General features: G+C 38.8%; 1 protein-coding gene across 3 annotated transcripts in view; it reads right to left on the bottom strand.

The window, feature by feature from the left end:
• The window catches only part of LOC136877654 (delta(3,5)-Delta(2,4)-dienoyl-CoA isomerase, mitochondrial), a 276941-nt gene that overhangs the window by 128696 nt on the left and 125288 nt on the right, over window positions 1–22957 (bottom strand). For all 3 annotated transcript variants that reach the window (XM_067151865.2, XM_067151866.2, XM_067151867.2), the window contains exon 4: window positions 22098–22225. In XM_067151865.2, the coding sequence (XP_067007966.2) occupies window positions 22098–22225 (128 nt within the window). The remainder of the gene's footprint in view (window positions 1–22097; window positions 22226–22957) is intronic.

The following is a 22957-nucleotide window of genomic DNA, read 5'->3' as shown; positions in this document are numbered from 1 at the left end:
CTGGACGTTAACGTAACACCCACAAATTCTAAATTCTTCCAAATATTCAGAAAGCCAACACATACTTCAGTAACAATAAGAAATGATTCACTTCACCCAAAATCCCACAAGAAGGCAACCTTTTTTTTAGCATGGTCTACAAAGCTTTCAAAATACCCGTTTCACCCGCAAATTTAACGAAGGAATTACATTTCATGAAAGAACTAGCACTAGTTAATGGATACAAAATAGAGATAGTAAATCGAATCATCAGAAAAGTAAAACTCAAATTAGCCACAAACCTACCCCGGAAAAGACTTTAAAAAATCAAAATACGCAACTTTTACTTACACCAGTTTAACGATCCATCAAATAGCAAACCCACTGAAAAAACGGAACATACATATAGCTTTCAAGAAACACAATACCAATAAAAACATATTCTTTAATCACAACATAGTAAACTCCAATAATAACAAATATCAAGGTTCTGGGATATACAGACTATCATGCACACAGTGTAATTGTTCATATGTTGGCCAAACTGGCCGCAACTTTCTTACCAGATACATGGAACACTTCAATACTTTAAAGCATAATAAATATTCTGCAATGAGTAACTACATGAAAGAAACCGGCCATCAATATACCACAATAGACAGAGACCTTAAAATAATCATAAGGATTGAAAAAGGGAAGTTAATGACTGAGTTTGAGAATATTTATACTCATTTGGACCAATATTTTAATAGGGAAAAAATCTGAATGATACAATCAAAATAAAGAGTCCATTAATAGAGCAATTGCCAATATTACTACAAACTTTCAAATCAGATAATAGTAAATTCCTTAAGACATTTAATCTGAAAACTCCCACCACAAAAATAGACACAATTACTACCTTGACAACACATAAAGACTCCTCTCCACACAATACGCCAAGGTCCAACGCCCCGCCTACTGTTTCTTCCCCTAAGTCCCCTACTTGCCGTTCAAAACAGCTTCTTTATACATATAACACAAGAAGTAGAAACACGAAAGCAAGCAGTCACTGGGACAAGTCCCCTACTTGCCCTTCACAACAGCTTCTTTATACATATAATACAAGAAGTAGAAACACGAAAGCGAGCAGTCACCGGGACAAGTCCCCTACTTGCCGTTCACAACAGCTTCTTCGTAGGTATAACACAAGAAGTAGAAACACGAAAGCGAGCAGTCACCGGCATGTAACAAGTACCGCGAGGCATTATAGTAGCAGTCAAAGGGTTAAGTGATGCACACCAATACGATCACTATGAAAGCACAATAACACACAACATTATCACATAATTTTTTTTGTTACAGACGCACCATCACTTAAAGACTGTGAAAAAGGAAAATATATCAAAATTTCAAGATTTTCAGATTGATGTCTTTTTTGTCCAAGCTCATACAAACTGCTTCCAATGTAAAGTTTGCTCGTAAAATGGAGACCAGTTTGAGGAAACTACCAACAAGTTGCATTTTACCATTCACAATTAATAAATTACAGAAGTATGCCTCAAACCAATATATAATGCAGAATATTTCCAACCTCTTTGACATGCATATTAAGACTTGAAGCTTTAGATACTATTGAATTTTAACAGGATTTATGAATCTAATTTTAATGTATACAATACAAGTCAACTAACAATTGGTTTTAAAAAACAAAGAACTTGGGAATTTTAGCCAAATCTCATTACTGAGAGGAAATTACTGTGTTTTGGACATCAGTGTTATTAGAATCAATGTCTATCCCAATTTTAGCACTGGCATTTAAATTGTTAAACTGTCCATTGTGTTTACAAATGCCTATGTTTACGTATTTTACCACTTAGTTTTTAGAATCATAATTAAGTACAAATTAGTTATAAGCAAATTAACTATGACAGGTCTTTACCTTGAGATAAGTTACAAAGGCTGAGGATGCTTGGAAACTGTGCAAAAGACGTCCCTTTTAATGTAGTGTTGTAGTAAAATGAATTTCTAACAACACAAAATCAATTGTATTGAATAGGTGGAATGGAAGTATAAAAAATAAAAATTTGTATGCAAATTATAACAAATTTCAATATGAGTCTAAACATGAGAATAGATACATTTAAAGCATGATATCCTTGTTTTGAAGTTTTTCTTTAGTTTCAAATAAATTATTAAATGTTGAGTATGTTTCTAGATCACAGGCAGGGGAAAAGTAGATGGAAATTTAAATACTTTGAACAGTTTCATGAAATAATCAGCAAGAAACCCAATGTAGCATATGCAATTTTGTTTTACGTCACAGCGACACAAGTTGGCAGGTTTGATTCTGGCTCAAATATGTTAGGCTTGTGTTGGCAGATTTACTGGCATATGCGGGTACAATTCCAACACCTTGAGGTCTCCAAAAGCCGTAAGAGTAGTTGGTGGGACGTGAAACAAATAACATGTGTCACTGCTCACTTCATAATCAAGGACATGAGTTAACAGATGAAATAGTGCCAAGCAACTCTACCGCACAGCAGTCAAAGTCTTTATGGAACTAAACACTGGTCTATAAAATCAACACTTCAAAATGCACTTCATACAATGGAAATGAAGATCTTGCAATGGTCCAATGGCTTGATTGATGAGCCCCCTTTAGTATTATCTGAGTGACAGCCTCTCTTTGTCTGTTTTCACCACGCTCTATTGGAGCAGGCTGTGAACAGTGAGCCTGTGTTGAAGTTTGGTAGCTGAACTGGAATGCCAGTGCTGATGGTGTTGGAGTATGAAGTACTGATGTGGAGTCAGTGACTAGAAGTTGACGGCAATAGTGTTGGCTGTCGTCTATGTTCCACTGGAGTCAGAATATTGTCACGTATGGAGTGGAGTACAGTCTGTGCACTGCTTTGGAATACTGCATGTGTACGATAATGGACTACATACTGTCTTGGAGTCAATGTCCAGAATAACTGACGTGAATTGTAACCGTACGTATGTACGACTCCCGAGTTTTTAGGTTAGGAAATTTTCGTATATAGTTTGTTAGGTTAAAATCATGTAATTTTGTTTATATACCATGTAAAAACGTAATATTATAAGAAGAATGTATAGTTAGGGAATATTGCATATGTTCATCATTATATTTTGTATAAATTTCCGTTTGGGTAAGAGTCTGTAAATATGGCCTAGCCGTAAGGATTGTGCAACCGGGAAAACTGCGACTATATCGGGAAGGACGGTTGAAGTCAGTTGGATGTGTTGCAACAGGTGGCTTGAAAACACGGGGTACGGCAGGTTGTATCGGTTGAAGAATTGGGGTGAATCAATGTGGACATACATGAGTGGACGGTCTATGTCACATCATATACTCGATAGCCAATGCGAGGGCTTTGTTTTGAGCGAGGTTTGTGTTGACAGAGTGACGCGGGAAGAAGTGCCGGTGTGAGCGTTGCTACCAATAACTTTTCAGGACGCGATTACCACGCGTAGCAAGGATATATAAGTGGGTAAGCGTGTGCGGCGAGGCATTCTGATTCTGATTCTCATTGTGTTTCTGACTCTGATGCTGATACTGTGTGTTTCTCATTTGTACTGGTCTGCGGGAGCGACGTATTTGCGCAGTTTGCTATACGATCTGCTATTGTTTGGAGTATCTGTTACGGAGTGAACATGGTATAATCTCAACGACTTACCGGCTTTGCAGTGGACTTTCTGTAAAAGAAAGTGTTTGTTTGGAACTTGTGACCCGAGTATGCAGCTTCAGCTGGTGGAGAATTTTGCTGTTTGCTTGCCTCCGGACATGTAACGCTGTCTGTCCAGCCAGCAATTGTAAAGAAATTCAAGACGACGAAGAAGTGTAAATAAGGTTAGGGATGCTGTTAGTAAAGAAGGTTGCATCCATATGTAGAGAAATAGTCGTCGTACTTTTCTCTACCAGATTAGGATTCACGGTAACAGCGGAGTGCAGTGGGGCTCTTACCTGGAGGTATGTTAAAAGTATAGTGATGTTCGATTTGTAGAGATGATTTTGTTGTATAGTATTGTGTATATTAGCTCTATGTAAACAGCAAGCACTAAGTGGGTTGCATAAGTGTTTATTTTGTTGGTGTTTGTCACATATTAGTTCTTATTCTGGGAGTAAAATCATAGAATCAAACTTTAAGTGAGTCTTTTGTCAGTGGAGTGAGGCAGAACCTGGCATGTTACCCAAATTTAATTTCAGGGGTTATATAGCAACAGGTAAGGTTACAAAGCAAGTCTGGAGCCTCGTCAGCCTGATGACCGTCGCCTTGGGAGAGGGAGTGGCTCGTTGCTCTACATAATTAAATATTCCTGCAAGTGTTTTGCAGGTGGCGCCCATTATCCTTGTTATTTACACTTATTTGAGTCAACGTTTATCTGTTCAGGAATTTCAGTAGTTTGAAGGGGAGTTACAATTGGCGCCGCCAACGTGAGGCAGAATGATATCCAGACTTGCTATATAACCTTGGTAGGCACATTTGGTCCAGTGTTTTAGTGAGCTTGTGTCAGGAGTTATGTATCGGTGTTGTCATGTTTGGAGTGTTATGTTTATCAGTGGAGCATGAATATTAGTGAGAATAATAGTAATGCTATAAATTTGAGAAGTGTAGTGCATAAAGGAAGCATGTCTGTTAATGATCAGGAGAGCAGCTCTGACACAAGCATACAAAGTTTTGATGAAAGTAGTTGTCTGAGTGAAAATATGTCTATGGAAAAAGTGTATGGAATTGTAATGGGGGGTGAAGGGGAAGCTAGTGAGCAAAATCAAAGTAACATGGGGGGTAATAATGAGTTTATGAAGTTAGTATTAGAGCAGTTGGCTAAATTAAGTGATAAATTAAGTGATCAAGGGGATAATTTGAGTAGTAAAATTAGTAATCAGGGGAAGGAATTAAGTGATAAAATTGAGAGTCAACAGAAGGAGTTGCATAGTTTTGGCAAGATGCTTACAGAGAAAATGGAAGAGAAATTTTCAAGCATTAACAGAGAACTGCAGAGTGTTAAGGTTAATACAGAAAGGAGGTTTGAACTGGTGGAAGAGAAATTTATGAAGGTGGATGAGATTAAAATGAGGCAGGATGTTATAGAGAGTAAAGTTGAAGGCCAAATCACTCAATTTCAAAACCAACATGTTCAGATGGAAAAGGACAAAAGTGAACTTAGATCTATTCTTGAGGAGAAAGTGGAGAGCGTGAAGTCTAGTGTGACAAAAGAAATTCGAGGAATGAGAATTAATGTGGACACTAGAATTAAGGAAACAAAAGAGAAAACTGAAAAGTTAGAGTGGGAATTTACTAATTTAAAGTCGAAGGGGTTAAACATGACTGAGGTAGCACAGCAGATTGAGGTGGTCAAGGAAGTAGAGTTACCACGGTTCAATAATAGGCAATTAGGTCCTATGGAATTTCTCAAGGTAGTTAAACAAAGATTTGGGAAAGGGCTGTCAGATGGTATCACCCAGTGGGATACCGTAGAGGTTAAGATTTCTGAGGCTCTTATGGGGGAGGCTAAACTCTGGTATGATGTATACAGGGAAACGATTACTTGCTTGAGTGAATTTGAAGTAGCCTTTAAGGCCAAATTTTGGAACAATAGTATTCAAGGGAAAGCTAAAGACAAAATTAATTTTGGCAGATATAGGACTCAGGGAGGGGGTAGCATGACTCAGTACTTCTTGGAGCATGTGTTACTAAATCAGAGCCTGAACTTAAATTCATCAGAACAGGATATAGTGAGAAGGATGTTGGGACATTTTTCTGAAGAGGTTCAGTTGGCAGCATGCATGCAGAGAATTGAAACTATTAAGGATATGGAACAGCTGTTAGAGAGGTTCGATTCCTTAAGTTCTGCTAGGAATAGTGACAGTCATTCCAATATCCGCCAGAATGGTGGACAGAGACAGAATGGTCCAGGAGAGTACCATCGATACCCTGACCAAAACAATCGAGGTGGCAACCACAGAGGGCAAGACCCAGGGAGGAATAACCGTGGTTATGGCAGAGGTTCTGAGTCCCGCAGATATGTGGAAAATCGGGACAGGGATGAACAAGGATCGAATGGGAATCACAATCCAAATCAAGATGATCAGCCACCAAGAAGAAATTTAAACGCTTAAGGGGCGGGCGAGATAGGTCAGGCGACTTGTCCCTAAATGTAGATGCTGTTGTAACATGTGCTATGAAGGAAATTAACTATCAAATAGATGTTCAAGAGGATCTGATTAATGACCACATTGCTGACAAGGGTAATTTAAGTAACATGCCCATTAATCCTATTATTGAATTCTTTATTGTAGGGAGGGAAGGTGATGATTTGAGGGATTTTGGGGGTAAGGGGTGTGAAGAAAAGGAGGAGGATTTGTCGGAGGACCTACTATGTGCTAAAATTGATGGTGATAACACTGTGGTAATTGATGCTCTTTGGGAAGTTGCAGAAATTGAAAAGGAAGTTAGTTGTAAAGGTGATGAAGATTATTTTGTGGAGGAGGAGTCTTTGAGGAAGACATATCATGTTGTAGAGGATGGTGTAATTGAGGAGATTAATGTTACGTCGATAATGTGTCTGAGTAGTGATGATTTTGAGATTAATGAAACTTCCGTTAAGAGGGTCAAGAGCAACAGTGTTGATGGCATGAATGATGTGCGAGTGGGAACAGCGATGAAAGATATGGAAGCGGGAGAATTTAGTAGTAATGGTCGGGATCTCGAGTTCAGTGATTGTAGTGATTTCAGGAAGAGAGAGAGTGTGAGTGAAGGAAAGTGTGAGAAGGGTTGTGTGAATGAGATTGAGGTGATTGAAGCTGGTATGTCCGATAAGGATGAGTGGAGGAAAACTGTCGATGCTGTGGGTGAAATTCTTTGTGAAGTGGAGGTTAGGTCACATTTTGTGCATAATGAGAATCATAAGAGTGGTTGTGAATATTATGGGGATTCAGGGTTTGAAGATTTTATGAGGAGTAATTGTGTTGGAAAGCTTTTTGGTATTTGGAGAAAGTTCAAAGAAATTGAGAGTGACAATGTGTATGAGAGAACAGGAGGTCGATTCAAACGTATGTTGAGTGGAATATCTGATGCTGAAGATCGTACGAATGATTTCATTGAAGTGTGGAAGAGTATTGATGAAAGAGGTGCGATTGTGGTGTGTTTTCAGAACAGGAGGGATGTTTTGATTGTGAAATGTATATGTGTTCCGAATGAAAGTCTGTGTAAGTTGTGTGTGAAAGAATGGGAAGAGAGTTTTTGTGTGAGATTGGCAACCATGGGAGATCTACCCTCAGCAGAAGTGGTATCTTCAAAGGTGATTGATTTAGCGAGGCAGAATTTAAGGAAGGCAGCTGATAGGAGAATGATGCAGCAGGGGAGGCATCATGGAGATAGTTTTGAAGTAGGGGAGGAGGTGTTACTAAAGGTTCCACACATTTCATCTGCAGACAACAAAGAAATTCATAAGTTTTTTAAATTGTATCAGGGACCTTATACAGTAGGTAAGAAAGTTGGCAAGTGTGCTTATCACCTGTTGAATAACAAAGGTGACATGATTGGTACACACAATATTCACAATCTTAAGAGGTATGTAAGGTGAAGTATTGTAAGTTCAGATGTTTTGTGTATGTTAAGAAGAATATGTGAATTTTCTTTAAATCCTGAGTGACTTTGACAGGCTGTGTAGGCTGCTGTACTGAAAAGACTGTGATTTGCTCAGATGTATTGTTTATAATCTTCACAAATCAAGGGGAGGTATTGTAACCGTACGTATGTACGACTCCCGAGTTTTTAGGTTAGGAAATTTTCGTATATAGTTTGTTAGGTTAAAATCATGTAATTTTGTTTATATACCATGTAAAAACGTAATATTATAAGAAGAATGTATAGTTAGGGAATATTGCATATGTTCATCATTATATTTTGTATAAATTTCCGTTTGGGTAAGAGTCTGTAAATATGGCCTAGCCGTAAGGATTGTGCAACCGGGAAAACTGCGACTATATCGGGAAGGACGGTTGAAGTCAGTTGGATGTGTTGCAACAGGTGGCTTGAAAACACGGGGTACGGCAGGTTGTATCGGTTGAAGAATTGGGGTGAATCAATGTGGACATACATGAGTGGACGGTCTATGTCACATCATATACTCGATAGCCAATGCGAGGGCTTTGTTTTGAGCGAGGTTTGTGTTGACAGAGTGACGCGGGAAGAAGTGCCGGTGTGAGCGTTGCTACCAATAACTTTTCAGGACGCGATTACCACGCGTAGCAAGGATATATAAGTGGGTAAGCGTGTGCGGCGAGGCATTCTGATTCTGATTCTCATTGTGTTTCTGACTCTGATGCTGATACTGTGTGTTTCTCATTTGTACTGGTCTGCGGGAGCGACGTATTTGCGCAGTTTGCTATACGATCTGCTATTGTTTGGAGTATCTGTTACGGAGTGAACATGGTATAATCTCAACGACTTACCGGCTTTGCAGTGGACTTTCTGTAAAAGAAAGTGTTTGTTTGGAACTTGTGACCCGAGTATGCAGCTTCAGCTGGTGGAGAATTTTGCTGTTTGCTTGCCTCCGGACATGTAACGCTGTCTGTCCAGCCAGCAATTGTAAAGAAATTCAAGACGACGAAGAAGTGTAAATAAGGTTAGGGATGCTGTTAGTAAAGAAGGTTGCATCCATATGTAGAGAAATAGTCGTCGTACTTTTCTCTACCAGATTAGGATTCACGGTAACAGCGGAGTGCAGTGGGGCTCTTACCTGGAGGTATGTTAAAAGTATAGTGATGTTCGATTTGTAGAGATGATTTTGTTGTATAGTATTGTGTATATTAGCTCTATGTAAACAGCAAGCACTAAGTGGGTTGCATAAGTGTTTATTTTGTTGGTGTTTGTCACATATTAGTTCTTATTCTGGGAGTAAAATCATAGAATCAAACTTTAAGTGAGTCTTTTGTCAGTGGAGTGAGGCAGAACCTGGCATGTTACCCAAATTTAATTTCAGGGGTTATATAGCAACAGGTAAGGTTACAAAGCAAGTCTGGAGCCTCGTCAGCCTGATGACCGTCGCCTTGGGAGAGGGAGTGGCTCGTTGCTCTACATAATTAAATATTCCTGCAAGTGTTTTGCAGGTGGCGCCCATTATCCTTGTTATTTACACTTATTTGAGTCAACGTTTATCTGTTCAGGAATTTCAGTAGTTTGAAGGGGAGTTACAATTTATGGAGTGGAGTACAGTCTGTGCACTGCTTTGGAATACTGCATGTGTACGATAATGGACTACATACTGTCTTGGAGTCAATGTCCAGAATAACTGACGTGAATAGAATTGGAGCAGTTATAACTGTTGTTGCTGTGAGGAGTATTGTAGAGCTGGTTAGTTGTCAGTGGTAAGTAGTTTCCTGCATAGAGAAGCCACATGAATTACTGTGTTAACTGTGTCAATTACTGGACTTTCTCTGGAGTCGAACCAAGGAACAGTAATTGTACAGCCGGTGTACTGCTTTGGAATACTGCGTGTGTACGATTATGGACTACATACCGTCTTAGAGTCAATGTCCACAACAACTGACAGGAGTAGAATTGGAGCAGTGTTAACTGTCATTGCTGTGAGGAGTATTGTAGAGCTGGTTATACTCCGTACGGCTCTACTTCTAAATTGAAATTTTAGCAGATTTTGGCTCTGCCTGGTGGTTATGCGTTGAAGCATAGACATCCAACCAATCCCAAGCTGCCATTCATATCGATTTATATCGGCAGAGCACAATCTCGAAACTTGGTTGTCAACTCTAATATTTACATTCGCCATGTGGTTAACCTATCTCGCTCAGCGTATTTAGTATTCGGTACGGTTTGCGATCTTTTGCTTTTTCCTTCAATATTTAGTGTGTTTTTCATATTATTGGAGGGTTCCAGTGACTATGAGATCAGTAGAGTGTTCACTTTGTAGGCCATAACCTCCTTTCTGTGCCAGCCATTAGCTGTTAATGATGTGTTATTTCCTCATTCTCTTTTATTGTTAATAATATATTCTCTTATAGTGCCAGATATTGTTAAAAAAAGTAGTTCTTGTGAATTTGTTTTCAATCCATATTCATTCGTTTTTCTGAGTACTGTATTACAATTTAAAAGGGCTGTTTACCACGGTCACATTGCATCAGCTGTTCTCGCAGGCGTAGCGCGCTGGCAACAGAGGGAAGGCAATGCTGGTTTTGTGAAACTTCAATTTAGAAGTAAGGCCGTGCGGAGTATAGTTGTCAGCGGTAAGTAGTTTCCTGCATAGAGAAGCCACATGATTTACTGTGTTAACTGTGTCAATTACTGGACTTTCTCTGGAATCGAACCAAGGAACAATAATCGTACACTCTGCGTGCCACTGAGTGAGGCGAAGGAGTGGAACGTGCAAGCTCAACTGAAAGGTAGTCTGTTCTGCCCATCCAGGTAGACCATCTAATTGGCTGCCCACTGTAAGGAGGAGAGAGACTTGTAAATAGACAGTAATTAATGGAGTCTGGTAATAAAATTGTATATGTGTATTTATTGGGTCATCCTAGAAATAAATTAAGGCGTTTTATTCGTAATAACATGCACGAGAAATTCAAGATTGCCTCAATTGCTGATAAAATGTGGGAATGATGTCTATGATGGTATGGGCATGTCCGTTAATGCACGTTACCTGCAAGGTGGATCGCCGAGCTTGAAGACAACCACAAACATGTTCGCTGGACAGGACGAGAGAGGATATCCATCTCACAAAACTTAACTCAAGAAATGTTATAAGCGTACAAATGCACAACCTATGTCAGAGGAAGTATCCAAGGAAGATACCTACTTTTGAATCAATACTGAAATTCTGATGAACAACGAAAGTAAACACAGGAAAATCATTTATTGATATTTTACTTATTACGGCAAGATAAAGCACATACACACAGATTAATACAAGACTACAAATTATAACAACTGACATGAGTAGAATTGAAGCAGTGATAACTGTCATTGCTGTGAGGAGTATTGCAGAGCTGGTTAGTTGTCAGTGGTAAGTAGTTTCCTGCATAGAGAAGCCACATGAATTACTGTGTTAACTGTGTCAATTACTGGACTTTCTCTGGAGTTGAACCAAGGAACAGTAATTGTACAGTCAGTATACTGCTTTGGAATACTGCGTGTGTACGATTATGGACTACATACCATCTTGGAGTCAATGTCCACAACAACTGACATGAGTAGAATTGGAGCAGTGTTAACTGTTCGCCCTGGAAACCATTCGCATACCACAGTTTGAGAATCGCTTCCCTAGCTTATAGATGGGTGCAATAACTGATTTTGTCTAATCCACTTCAGTTCTCCTTAAACCTGGTCAAAAATGGAACATCCTTAACCAATATGTTTGCCGAGGTTAATATGTTCACTTCACAGTACTCCCTTAAACAAGATTGCTCAAAAAATTTTGGTTGATATTGAAAAAATTATCTGTGCAAGTGTTGAAGATATTATAGGAAAGATCTTACCTGTACCAACTGATGAGCCCAGCCTAGCACACGGGGGCGAAACGCTGGCAACCAGGAATGAGTTAGCTGGAAAATTTATAATGTCCAATAACGGACCATTTATATTTGGTATTATAAATTTACTCATGCGGAACAAATATTTCAGATTCCCTATGGGAATCTGCCACCTGGGCGACAGCCCTAAATGCAGATCAGTAGTGACTGATTTCAGATGTTTAATAACAGTGTACTTCATTTCTATAAACTTCATTAGAATGTGCACACAAAATCAGAGTCATATTTTGTCAATTTTTTAACATTTTCCGCGAACACTTGACGTTATCACAGAAGTAGTAGCCCTAGGATATACATTACCTTAAATTGCCCCGACACTACATTCCCACTTAATTTTTGCAGCAAGTCCTCTGCCATGACTGTCACTATAAATATGCACTAAAGGCCCCACTTACTTCTTTTTCATTAAACTATTTTCACTAGGTCTACTGGGAACTACATCACTATCACAAATGTTGACATTTTGAAGGCATCCTATAATACTACAGAGTTGGGCAATCGCCTAAAAAATGGTGGAAATTTATTTTTCATTTTTGATCAATGTGTCCGTTGTGAAGAGTTTCATTCTTTATGATATGAGTAACCGACTAGCTCTCACAGGTCATGGAAACAGGCAGCTGAACTTCCGGTGCAACTTGGTGCAACAGCTGATCAGGAACTTCATGTCTCACAAACGTACGGGCAGAAAAATAAGTTCACCCTTCGCTGTCCATCGCCTAAATTATTTCATTCTCTTATGAAGATACCTGGTCATGCCAAAGTGTGTGCTTTGTGTTTGCAAATGAAAAATAGGGCAGCTTCTGGGAGAGGCAAACAAACAACATTCAAATGTAATCAGTGCGATCTACCACTGTGCAGGGCAGGGTGCTTTTTGAAATACCATCAGGAGCGAAATGTGGATATTCAAAATTAGGATGAGTACACATTTATATGCACTAATCATTTAGGAATGAAATGCAAAAGAAATTACATTTATATCTTTATTCGTTCGACTTCTCACTATTTTCTTTTGAAGGGTGGTATTTATGCTGCTGTGCCTATTGGGGTTTAAAGGACTCTGTCAGAAAACACGGTAAGTACAGCTGGGCAACCGCTTTTAAATAGGGACTGGGCTCAATTTCGAACCTATCTTCATAATTACTTTTTACCTTATGAAGTACGCCACAAATTAAGTTTGGAATTTGTTCCCCGTCATCAACGCCCTGACGAACCTATATGCGACTACTTAGATTCCATTCTTACCTTTAGTGACGTACTTAACATTGCTAATGACCCATCAGAATTGATATCAGTTGTTACATTTTATGCTGTGCCTTCTTTTCGACAATCGTCAATACGGAATAATTCTAATATCTTGTAATAGCTTCTTACTGTACATTCCCCTCCTACTTCTTTGTTACAATTGTACACTGCAGCACAAGCTCATACGACTTACTCTTATGCCAATATTTCCTACTATGCTCATGTAACACCACCCGTATTACCTCCCTCAGCTACCCCTCCTCCTACGACGATATCACTATTATGGCCTAGTCCTTCTACAGTTAGCGAACCTTCTATTATTTGTTACCGCTGTAAAGGTACTGGGCACATAGCTAAAAATTGCACTTCTCCCAATCTGGGAAAACGCTTACAATCCTCGTCCGTAGGCAGTGCTCCAGCTCAAGGGACAAATTTGCCTCATCAAGCGCATTCTTTTCACCACAATCCCTCTTCTACTCGGCTGCCTCCTCAATGTTCCATTAACCCTCGTACTACAACGAGCGTAGAATATGGTTCTAATATTTTTTGCCTATTACCCAGGATTTCTCATATTGTGGTCTTGCTTCACAATATTCCTACTATTGCACTTTTAGATTCTGGTTCGACTACTTCTTTAATCATTATAAGTTAAGAACTTCATTTTCCCGTATTGAACTGAGATTCACAATTAGAATTAAAAAGGTTCAACCTATTCAATACAAAATGTTCACAACATATTATTATATGTAATATTATTAAATGTAATATTATATGTAATAATAAATAATATGTTGTGAACACCTTGTACAACACATTTTGTATTAAATAGGTTGAACCTTTTTAATTCTAATTGTGTACTTCTTTAATCAGTCTAGAACTTTTTCAATCTCTTCAGAATATTTTTTCTCATCTTCAACTTTCTCCGTCTTCACTTCATTGTACTTCTGCATCAAATAATGTACTTCAGACCCCTGGCCAAATCAGGCTTAACCTAAAAAATCAACATTTTTCTTGGCAATACTCTTTTAATGTTGTAGAAAACTAATTCCACTAATTCTGGGATATGATTTTTTTTTGACACACTGGTTTGATACTTGATTCTCTTAATTCCTCTATTCGTTTCAATTTTTTGGACATTAGGATTCCATTAGTAAATTATTCAGATTTTCCTCTTTCACATCTTCCTTCTGTTCGCCAGGATTATGTGTATTGTAATCGTTCTCAGTCTGATCAACTTGATAATTTGTTAATTGAGTTTTCTGATGTTGTAACCCCTAAACTAGGCACTGTTACTAATTTCCATGCTCATATTGATCTCACTGACACCACTCCTGTTCGCTTTCCCCCGTATCACTTGAGCCCACCTAGAATGAAAATCCTTAATCAACTTGTCGACAAAATGCTTGCCGATAACACTATTATACCCTCCACTTCTGATTATGCCTCTCCCGCGTTCATTGTTGATAAACATGACGAGTCCTTTAGATTTATAGTCGACTATCGAAAAATCAATTCCAAGATTCTCTACGATGCTTACCCAATGCCTAAAGTTCAAACTGCTTTTCAGCATTTTACCAATGCACAATATTTTTCCCTCTTAGATTTCAATTCTGCGTATAATCAGCTACCCTTAAATGATAGCAGCTCCAAGTATACTGCTTTTATTACACCCACCAGTCTGTATCAGTTTACAAAAGTACCTTTTGGATTAAATCTAGGTTCACAAATCATGCAAAGATTCGTTGACCGTCTTTTTGCCGACATAAAATATCAGTATCTATTTCCATATGTAGATGACCTTCTGATTTATAGTCCTGATTTTGACACTCACATTAAACATCTTCGTGAAGTACTTTCTCGTTTACGGTCTGTTAATCTTACCGTAAATCCTTCCAAAATTGTTGTAGCTCAGACTTCTATTAAGTTTTTGGGGCATTTTCTTTCGGGTAACGGCATTTCTGTTCACCTTGATCGTGTTTCTGCAATTGATCGTATTACTCCACCTAAAAATCTGAAACAGTTACGAACATTTTTAGATATGGTTGGCTTTTATAGTAAATTTATCCCCCAATATTCCCACATATCTGAGCCACTTAACTTCCTTAAACGGAAACATATGAAATTTCACTGGGGAGAACAGCAGCAACTGCATTCCTTTCTCTCAAATCTGCTTTAACAAGGGCTCCTATTCTTCAAATACCTGATTTTGACTTACCTTTTGAAGTTTCTACGGACGCCTCTGATGTTGCTGTTGGAGGAGTCTTAAATCAAAACCGAGCCAGTAAGCTCCTTCCTATTGCTTGTTTTAGCTGCTTGCTTTTGCCCAATGAATGTAGGTATTCTATTTATGAAAGGGAAGCATTAACGTTAATCCTTACTATTGAGCATTTTTCGGAATACCTCGGCCATCGACAATTTCTCGTTCAAACTGATAATCAGGCCCTATCCTCGTTACTGAATAATGCCCCTAAAATAGGCCGAACCAGTCGATGGCTGTTCTGCCTCTCTCGTTTTAAGTTTTCTTTTAAATTTGGCTCTGGCTACCAAAACTCAGTTGCTGATGCTCTTTCTCGTCTCTTTGACAACCCTCGTCTTTAACCTTGGATCAACTTCCCTCTTATGAAGTTAAAACTATCTCCTCTCTCACTTATTTTCCATTATCTTTTGATTCCTGTCAATAACATCAATCTACTGATTCTTATTGTAAAGACATTAAGACTTCTCTTTCGGCTGCTAACTATGATGGACCTTTTCGTATTCATAATGATTTGCTGGTTTTTAAGCCAACTCCTAAATCTATCCCTAGAGTTGTTGTTCCTTCCCTTTTACGCTCTATGCTGTTCTAGTATTATCATGGGTCTCCTACAGGGGGGCACTTTAGGGGTGCCAAAACTTATTCTCAGTTAGCATCTCAATTCTTTTGCCCAATATGTGCAGGGATGTCTTTGATTGGGTCAAATCTTGTACATTATGCCAGAAGCACAATCCTCCAACACACTGCATTTTGGTTCTCATTCTGCCACACCTTCTACTTATCCTGCAGAGAGATATTATATTGATGTGGTCGGACCTATCACTAAGTCCTCTCAAGGCAATACGTACATTTTCACTCTTCTTGATGGTTTTTCTAAATTTTTAATTTTGCGCCCATTGCGTACACTTTCTGCTCAAACTATCATCCGGCTTTTGAATGACCCAATTTTCCCTATTATTGGTTTACCTAAGAACCTAGTTTCTGATAATGCTACTGTTTTTCCTTTACAATCTTTTTGTAACTTTTGCTTTGTCAATGGTATTAATAAGGTCTTTACTTCACCCTACCACCCCCAAGCCAACCTCGTTGAACGATATCATAGAAATTTGAAGGTCCTGTTGTCCATCTTACATTCTGAAGATCAACGCCACTGGGATTCTGAATTACCTGCTTTTGCACTAGCACTTAATTCTACAGTAAATAACTCCACCTCTTTTTCCACGGCAAAATTATTTTTGGGTAGAGATTTGCAAACTCCTCTAGATTTAACATGGGATTTACCTTCTTTGCTCTTTTTTTTTTGCCTAATCAAGTCTCTCAGGCCGAGTGGAAAAGGGCATTAACTAAATTGCATCAGGCACAGGAGGTCCATCGACGGGTTCACAACCGTGGGCATCGTCCCTCAAAATTTAAACTTTTAGATAAAGTACTGCTAAAGAATCATCCTCAAAGTTCTGCTACTGATCATATATCTGCTAAACTTTGTCCCCGTTGGACAGGCCTTTTTCAATCATTCAATTCTCCACCCCTGTTTCTGTTTTATTACAGGATGCGAATGATCCTTCTATTATTAAAAAGGCCCATGTTTTGCAGTTGAAGCAGTATTTTCAGTAATTTTCTTTTCTCTTTTGCTCTACCCAGTGACCCTCCAACCCCACCTGGGTCAACTGGACTCTCCCATCCAAGATAAAATAGGGAATGTTTCCTTTTAAGAGCATGTAAATGGGATTTTTTCTCCCTAGACCATATTCATGTTTGTTTATTGTATTGTTCTATTCTTTTTCCCTGACCCCCACCCTCCCTTTTTACCTTTTACTAATTATTTATCTAAGCTCTGTTTCTTACCGAGTGTGCTTTTGTTCCAGCCCTTCTTGTCCTAGCTCCCCTTCGACCGTCGCCATTCGTCAGATCTGCATTGGCTTTTCGCTCCCAGAATCTTTCGGATTCCTAGCCGTCAAGGGAATATGTAACGGCCACTTACCTAATTTCGGCTGCCGTCATCACGAACTCTACTTGTCTTGCTCTACTCACCGCTATCAACACTCATGTAACCGGCCGTCTACATTCGCTGCGGTCTCGCCTTGCGCCCGTCCTGCTGAACAGCTCACTGCATACTAACCTACAACTGGATTACGTCGTCACCCACTGCGTCACTGTCTGATGTTTCTCGATGTGTGTGCTTTCTTCACGAACTTTCTGTGGTGGTATAAATCCGTCCCACAATCCCTCGGTCTTCAGTCCAGCGCTGATACCGAATGAGGTTGGAGGGTCGTCCAAGGGGTTCCCAGTATTCTGCTGGGAAACTCTGTTTATTTTCCTGCTGCATTGGGTGAGCAACAGAGTTATTTATTTATTTATTTATTATTATTATTATTATTATTATTATTATTATTATTATTATTATTATTATTATTATTATTATTATTATTATTATTATTATTATCATCATCATTGTTTATCTAATGGATTTTGGCAGCCAGCGCCTTAAACTTACTTTCGTTTCTATGGCCGGTTTTTAGTTTCACATGAGTGTTTCTTTCCAACAAAGTATGACCTCCAATTAATCAATAGACTCAAGAGTTTTGGAATGATTGAACACGAGGCCTGGACTCAACAACCTTTAATATGAACTGATTTGTACTCTGCATTTCAAAACGCTTAGGCGACTCCCACTGTTGTGATCCCGTACTCGTCTCTTCCTACTGCCTTCCTTCTCTTTTGGTTCATTTTGGAAACTGTATTCATTTATTCCATTACACTGAGGCTTGCAATTTGCTATGTCCTTTTGAATTGCCTTATTTAATACAACGTTTTGTAAATGGTCTAGAGATTTCTTGTAAAGACTTTTTTCAGAATGATTGTTTCATTAATGTATCATGTTATGGAATACTAAGTTGTGATTAGGTTATCTTTCAAGTACAAAGAATACATAGTATGATTATACTTTGTTATTCTTCTTATTCCTTCCACTGACCTCCTATTGGTCCCAGCCTTTTTCTCTTTGGATTGCCTGTCAATGAATCTTTATTAATTACTACGTCATATGGGTTGCTGTCTTTCATGGATTGCCGCACATTAAAACATGTTTTGATTCCATATACACTCCTAATTCGTAACACCACACATCCCCAACTATGTTGGTACTTATACCTGCTTGTCTTACGTTGTTAGTACCAACGTGAAACACTACCACGTTCTCCTTTCTCTCCTCCTTCTCTTCCACTTTCCTCAAAATCTGCCTTAACCTAATTCCTGGATAACACTCTACCCTGGTACCCTTTCCTCCACACACTTTCCCCACATGTCTAACAATGGAATCCCCCATGACCAGAGCCTCAACCCTACCCACCTCATTTGATCCCCACTACTCCTGGTCAGTCCTATCTTTCCTGACAGCTGCAGAAGCTACTTCCTCCTCCCTTTTCTCCATCCCATGACCCTGTTCCACGTCTTTTCCTATCCATTACTCCACATTCAAAAAAATGTTTACAAGTTGACCCAAATCGTTCATCTAATTGTACAACAATGTTGTCAAAAATAATGTGGTAAAGGTATTTCCTTGAAATTATTGGATCTTCTTCCCGACATTGTTGTTTAGTTGAGAGTCTTCAACAACATGATAGGCCAGAGTCTCGGCCCAAGTTACTCGCACTTATTCCTGAGGTTTAGCATCTCTCTTGTGATTTCCTGAACTTTCTGGGAGCAATATAGGATGTCTAAATTCTTGGGCTGAATGATATTGAAAAGGATATCAGTCAAGGTAAAAATGTTGCTAAAAATCAGTAACAAAAATGAGGTTTCAATGATAATTAGAAATTTCATGAAACCTTGTGCCACTACTACTGTTTCACTGTCCCAGTTTGAGCTTTCATTTAAAACACTCTGAAAAAATTCAAGGAATGAAGTGCAATGTTCTTGATAAGATTAAAAATTCCACCACGTTGGAGCATTTCTAGGCATCCTCTTTGCTGTAAATTCTTTCAGTTCATGAGATCGTTTATAGAGGACTTATGAAAAAAATTATCCTAATCCTGTTATGGTCTGAAAAAACAGTCTACATTCCTTGACACAGAAAACTGACTGTGACAAAATCAGATTAAGATTGTGTCTAAAGCAATGGATAAGTATGGCCTTCGGAAAGAGTTCTAGAAATTTGGTTCTTAGTCTACTTGTGCAGCCGGCCATCACAGCTGCTCCGTTGAATGTTTGTGCAACCAACCTGTGGTTTAAGTCAAACTCAGTAACAATGTTTTTCACATTTCGAGCAAACCACTGGCTGTTCGAACTGCGCTGACATCAGTGAAAGAAATAAACCTTTTATGAACTTTACCACTTTCAGAATCAACGTACTTCAGAGTGGTTGATAGTTGAGACAAATTCATAATGTCTGAAGCCTCATCAAGAAGAATGGCAACAAAGATAGCGTGTTTTATTTCCGACTTCACTTTTTCCAAAACTACATCACTGACAGCCCTTATTAAGTAATTTTGTATCCTGTTTGAAGTTCCGCAAAACATGATCGATGTTTCTAGGTGTGTACTTAATGTTGCATCGTAAGTGGCGAGTGAGTTTAATGCACCCAAATAAGCATACCTCTTCAAAGAATCTTCACCCTCAGAATGTCCTCGCAATGGTAATATGTGAATAGCAAAAAAAAATATCAATCAATCACTTGAGCACCTCTGTTTTTCTGAACGGTCTCATTATATTGTACAGTGCTTGCAAGCAATTGACCATCAAGCTGATTTTCCAAACGTTCTCAGCTGTAACAGTGCAGAAATGTGTGACTACAATTTCTCATGCTTTTGAATGGCACTGTGCAAGTTACTCAAAATATAACCAGTGTCGGACCAAACAGTTTGGTCTCTTGCAAAGAGTAAACACGGCCACCAAATTTGGAACTTACAGCAATCCATTCTGTTTTACTGTACCGTGAAGTTTGGAAATGGCAAACATACTCTTGATTTTTGTCTTTAAGCATCCCTTTAAGATTGGACGTATCTAGAGAAGGTTTTCCAGACTGAAAAATTTCTAGTTTCTCACACAAGCTCCTAAAATGGAATGTTTTGTCCAACAGCCATACAGATTGAGTCAGCCATTGCAAATATTACGATAGTTGAAGCTAATTACAAGCACTGTGAAAATCATTAAAACGTTCGCTCCTGCACACATTCCACGTGGCCCACTACAACGCTGGTACCTACTAGAAGGCAAGTTTTCCTCACACTGTTACATTTAAAAAACTAATTTTCAATTCTAAAGTGAACTGGATACTCGTACTTTTAAAACGTTCTTCACTGCTGTCAGTTGTGACTCGCAAGAGCTGTTTCAGCAATAAGCCAAATCACAGTAAATAAACATATCATAAACCCGCACAAAGCTGCTTCACACTGTGATCAAGCTGGGCAGGGATGAGTTGTCGGCTTACTGGTGTGGTTACCACCCATGAGTCACCTTGAACTGAACGCTGGGCGAGCCAAGTGGTAGGTATGTCGCGTACCCTGCCTACTGCAGAAGTTACTTCCTACGTACTGGAGAAAACCATACTGCAGCAATTGCTGTTATTTAAAAAAAACAATATTGCGAATTGACAAGATAAAATAAATTGTTGCAGTTACCATTGGATTGCTTACTTTGCTTCTCAAGTCCAACGAGTAAGCCCAGCTCAGCGTGAGTACCCACAATGCATGCTACTGCAGTTAGCGGAAGTTTTTGCGTTTTGCCAACATTTTATTCTGAATGACTTGTCCTGTTTGCAAATGGAAGACACATTTAGGATGTGCATACTCGCAGGATAGAGCCTCCGTGGCTCAGGCGGCAGCACGCCGGCCTCTCACCACTGCGTTCCGTGGTTCAAATCCCGGTCACTCCATGTGAGATTTGTGCTGGACAAAGCGGAGGCGGGACAGGTTTTTCTCCAGTTTTCCCTGTCATATTTCATACCAGCAACACTCTCCATTATCATTTCATTTCATCTGTCATTCATTAATCATTGCCACAGAGGGGTGCGACAGGCTTCGGCAGCCGGCACAATTCCTATCGTCACCGCTAGATGGGGCCCGGTCGAATAACTGAAAACAGGCTGTGGGTTTTCATTTTCATCCTTCCAGGACGGTGGTATAGTAAGGTACAGCAAAGCTAATGCACTTGCCATCAAGACGCCAGCTCCCGGACCAAACTACTGTATCTTTGACCGATCTGTTTTGAGACCAACTTTACTTTATATGAGTGAAACCTGGGTGGACTCAGAACGTAAAAGTAGCAACAATGACTGCTGGTACTAACAGGTGGGAACAATGGCAGGAGGTTACTAAGAATGACGAGATAAAGGCTTAGTTAGGAATGAACTGGACTGACACATAAACTGGCTTCAGTGGTGCGGTCATGTAAGGCAAATGGAGAATACTACACTTGGTCACAGAGGGTAAGGGAAACAGAGCGAGACTCAGTCTCTGATAATTTAAAGATAAAAGGCACAGAACTAAATTATGCCACAGAGCTAGTTACTAATAGAGTATTGTGGAGGCGTTAAGTAAACTCAAAGGGGTTTGAAGACTGAATGCCAAAAGGCATAACAATCTATAATGAAGATGTAAACATATAACTGATACTGTATATAATTACACAACTGCACAGCGAAGAAATGATGATGATGTTGCTGCTGCTGATGATCGTAAGCATGCATTAGGTATACAAATAGAGCCTAATATTTTAACACACTACACATAAATAATTAAGAATAATTTATAAATAAATAATAATGAATTAATTAAAGATAAATAAAGACGCAGAAAATATGAATTTAATATGCGTGAGTGAGTAACACTGTAACATTTATGAATGAAATATTTTGATGTCAGGTTTAACCATGCAAAAGCTCCCATACAGCTGCTTTGTGTAGCTCTGATATTATTAGGAAATGAATGTAGCCAGTAGCAATACAAAATATGAACAATGAAAACAATGAATTTGGAAAGAATGTTTAACACTGTATAAAATTATTCAATTCTTAATGCTTGATGCAAAACACAAATACTCCTAAAACAGAAAAAAATATTTATCTTGACAGCCCACCTTTTCCAAAGAAGACAGCGAATCCTGGTATGTCTTGATCAATGTACGGAACGCTTTACAACGACGAGCCACATCATCGTGGTCAGAAACGATTGATGCCATCTGTGCGAAATCACCGAAATCAATACCTGAAACATATTTTATTGGCTATACAGAGTAATCTATTCCAGAAGTCAATATACAACATTAAGCGAGTTTTATACTTATTTATAAGGAATGTCATTTTCTATGTGAATTATATACTCTTATGAACTAAACATAAAGAAATATAAATGCTTATCAATCAATCAGCCATCACAGTAAAACAATAATACCACGAAAGAAGCATCATATTTATGTAATCACATAGAATGAGGAATGGCAAATCATGAAAGCAGTATCATCAATCCTGCACCCTTTGAAAAATATGACTCTTATTCTGTCAGCAACTTGGTATGTGACTTGCTACCAAGTCAATGAATTACCTGGGGTATACATAAGTCTTATCCGGTTTCACTAAGAGATGGCACCAGCGAACGGTATGCAGGGTATGAATTTGACACATACGTCAGTTTGTTCGTCTGACATTAACCTACCAACACACAGATTTTGAGTCCGCCAAACACTAACGTCTGTGTTGTATCGTTTAGTGATCAGGTCGATGTTTGTGCCTGAAAAAGAACATTTGCGGCATGCTTTGCTTTTCTTATTTAATCAAAAGAAAAAGGCTGTGAAAAGTCATTTTTTGCTGCTAGAAACACATGGTGAACATGCTCCATTGATTAGAACATGAGAGACGTGGTTTTGACAATTTAAACAGGGTGATTTCAATGTGAAAGACAGTGCACATTCTGGAAGACCACAAAAGTTCGAAGAGAAGC

This window comes from Anabrus simplex, chromosome 7 (assembly GCF_040414725.1).
Source record: "Anabrus simplex isolate iqAnaSimp1 chromosome 7, ASM4041472v1, whole genome shotgun sequence".
Lineage (NCBI taxonomy): Eukaryota > Metazoa > Arthropoda > Insecta > Orthoptera > Tettigoniidae > Anabrus > Anabrus simplex.
This window is presented reverse-complemented; position numbering and strand designations above follow the sequence as displayed.